This window comes from Vespa crabro, chromosome 20 (genome assembly GCF_910589235.1).
Source record: "Vespa crabro chromosome 20, iyVesCrab1.2, whole genome shotgun sequence".
Taxonomy (NCBI): domain Eukaryota; kingdom Metazoa; phylum Arthropoda; class Insecta; order Hymenoptera; family Vespidae; genus Vespa; species Vespa crabro.
This window is the reverse complement of record NC_060974.1, coordinates 1,426,535-1,428,117: the sequence shown is the minus strand read 5'-3', so window position 1 is coordinate 1,428,117 and position 1,583 is coordinate 1,426,535. Positions and strand designations below refer to the sequence as shown.

At 44.5% G+C, this 1,583-nt stretch overlaps 1 protein-coding gene across 1 annotated transcript; it reads left to right on the top strand.

Moving 5' to 3' along the window:
• Positions 1 to 367: 367 nt before the first annotated feature.
• On the top strand, positions 368 to 1,319 carry LOC124431019. The gene is made up of 3 exons (XM_046978379.1): positions 368 to 475; positions 630 to 825; positions 934 to 1,319. The coding sequence occupies exons 1-3, from the start codon at positions 368 to 370 to the stop codon at positions 1,317 to 1,319; spliced, it is 690 nt and encodes a 229-aa protein (XP_046834335.1).
• The last annotated feature ends 264 nt before the right edge of the window (positions 1,320 to 1,583 follow it).

The following is a 1,583-nucleotide window of genomic DNA, read 5'->3' as shown; positions in this document are numbered from 1 at the left end:
CGGCCGTTGTGCATTCTTGACACAAAAGGCAAACTGCTGAAAAGCTGATAAAGGCGAGGTTGAGTCCCGCGATTGAGACCGCTGTCGACCTGTCACCGAAACAGTACGAATTCAGATCGGGGCGATTGGTAATCAACGCTGTTCAAGATATCATGGAAGCAGTGCGGAAAGCAGTGGACAACAATTAGCACTCACGTGGAATAGTCCTACTGACGCTTGACGTGAAGAACGTATTCAACTCGGCAAGATGGAGTGACATCATGCATGCACTGGAACATACCTTCCAAGTACCGAAGTATCTCCTGCGTATACTTGATGACTACCTGAGAGACCGGACGCTAATGGATCAAACCAAAGAAGGGCAGAGATGAATGAAGATCACGGCCGGAGCGGCCCATCAATCCTCGGGCCGGACTTTTGGAGCGTTTCATACAACAGATGGCTGTGGAACGAAATGCCAGAAGAGACGCTCCTAGTGGGATTTTCGTGGCCTTCATTGCTGTGTATAAATAAATAGTGAACTAGTTCAACTAAAGCTGAACCAAGTCATTAAGATTGCCAACGGCTGGATGGTAGACGACGGCATTCTACTAACTCTCGAATAAACGGAAATTGTTATCTTTACAAAGAGGGGAATAAACATCACCCTTCCTTTGCAAGTTGGAGACATAGTAGTGGATCCCAAGCCTGAAATCAAGTATCTGGGTATTATGATAGACTATAGACTGAGCTTCGGGGCGCAGATCCAGCAATCTGCGAATAAAGCTCCGGAGGGGGTTAATTCCCTAAGTAGGCTTATGACCAACGTCACCTGGCCAAAAGCAAGTAAGCGCCAATTGCTAATGACCCCGGTCGAGTCAGTCCGCCCCTACGGTGCTGATGTGTGGGCGGACTCTCTTAGCATAAAGTCGTAACGGGAATGCCTGGCGCTAGTACAGAGCAGAGCAGCACTGAGGATAGCCTCTGCGTACAGGACGGCGTCCGAACCAGCGATACTAGTAATCGCTGGAGTCATACCAATTGCGCCCTTGGCGAAAGAACTTAAAGCGGTACACCTCAGGAAAACCGAGGTTGTAACGACGGCACCAAGCAAAGAGGAAAGAAAAAAGACTATTCAGGTGCTGGCAGACGGCTTTCGTGTCCTGGGAACACAACTCAAGAGGAAGCTGGATCGCGACATTGATCAAAGACGTAACACGTGGACGGGGAGGCTGCACGGTGATACCAATTATTACTTAACTCAGTTCCAGAGCGGACACGGATACTTCCGTGCCTATCTATATAAGATGGGCCGGGGAAAGAGACATAAATGTGTGTAATGTTCAGGAACAAACGACGACAGTAGAAGGTGTTTTAGTCGGTAAGGAAATGAATCCGACACTAGGAACAAGTACTTCTCTGTTCATAAATGCATTTCACTTCCTACGTAAGAAAAAAAATAATTATTGTTAATGTACTTACAATAATAAAAATAATAATATTAATAAAGATAATAATAACAATAACAATAATATTAAAAATAATGACAACAATATATGATAATTATAATAATAATAATAATAACAATGTTAAGAGTAAAAATT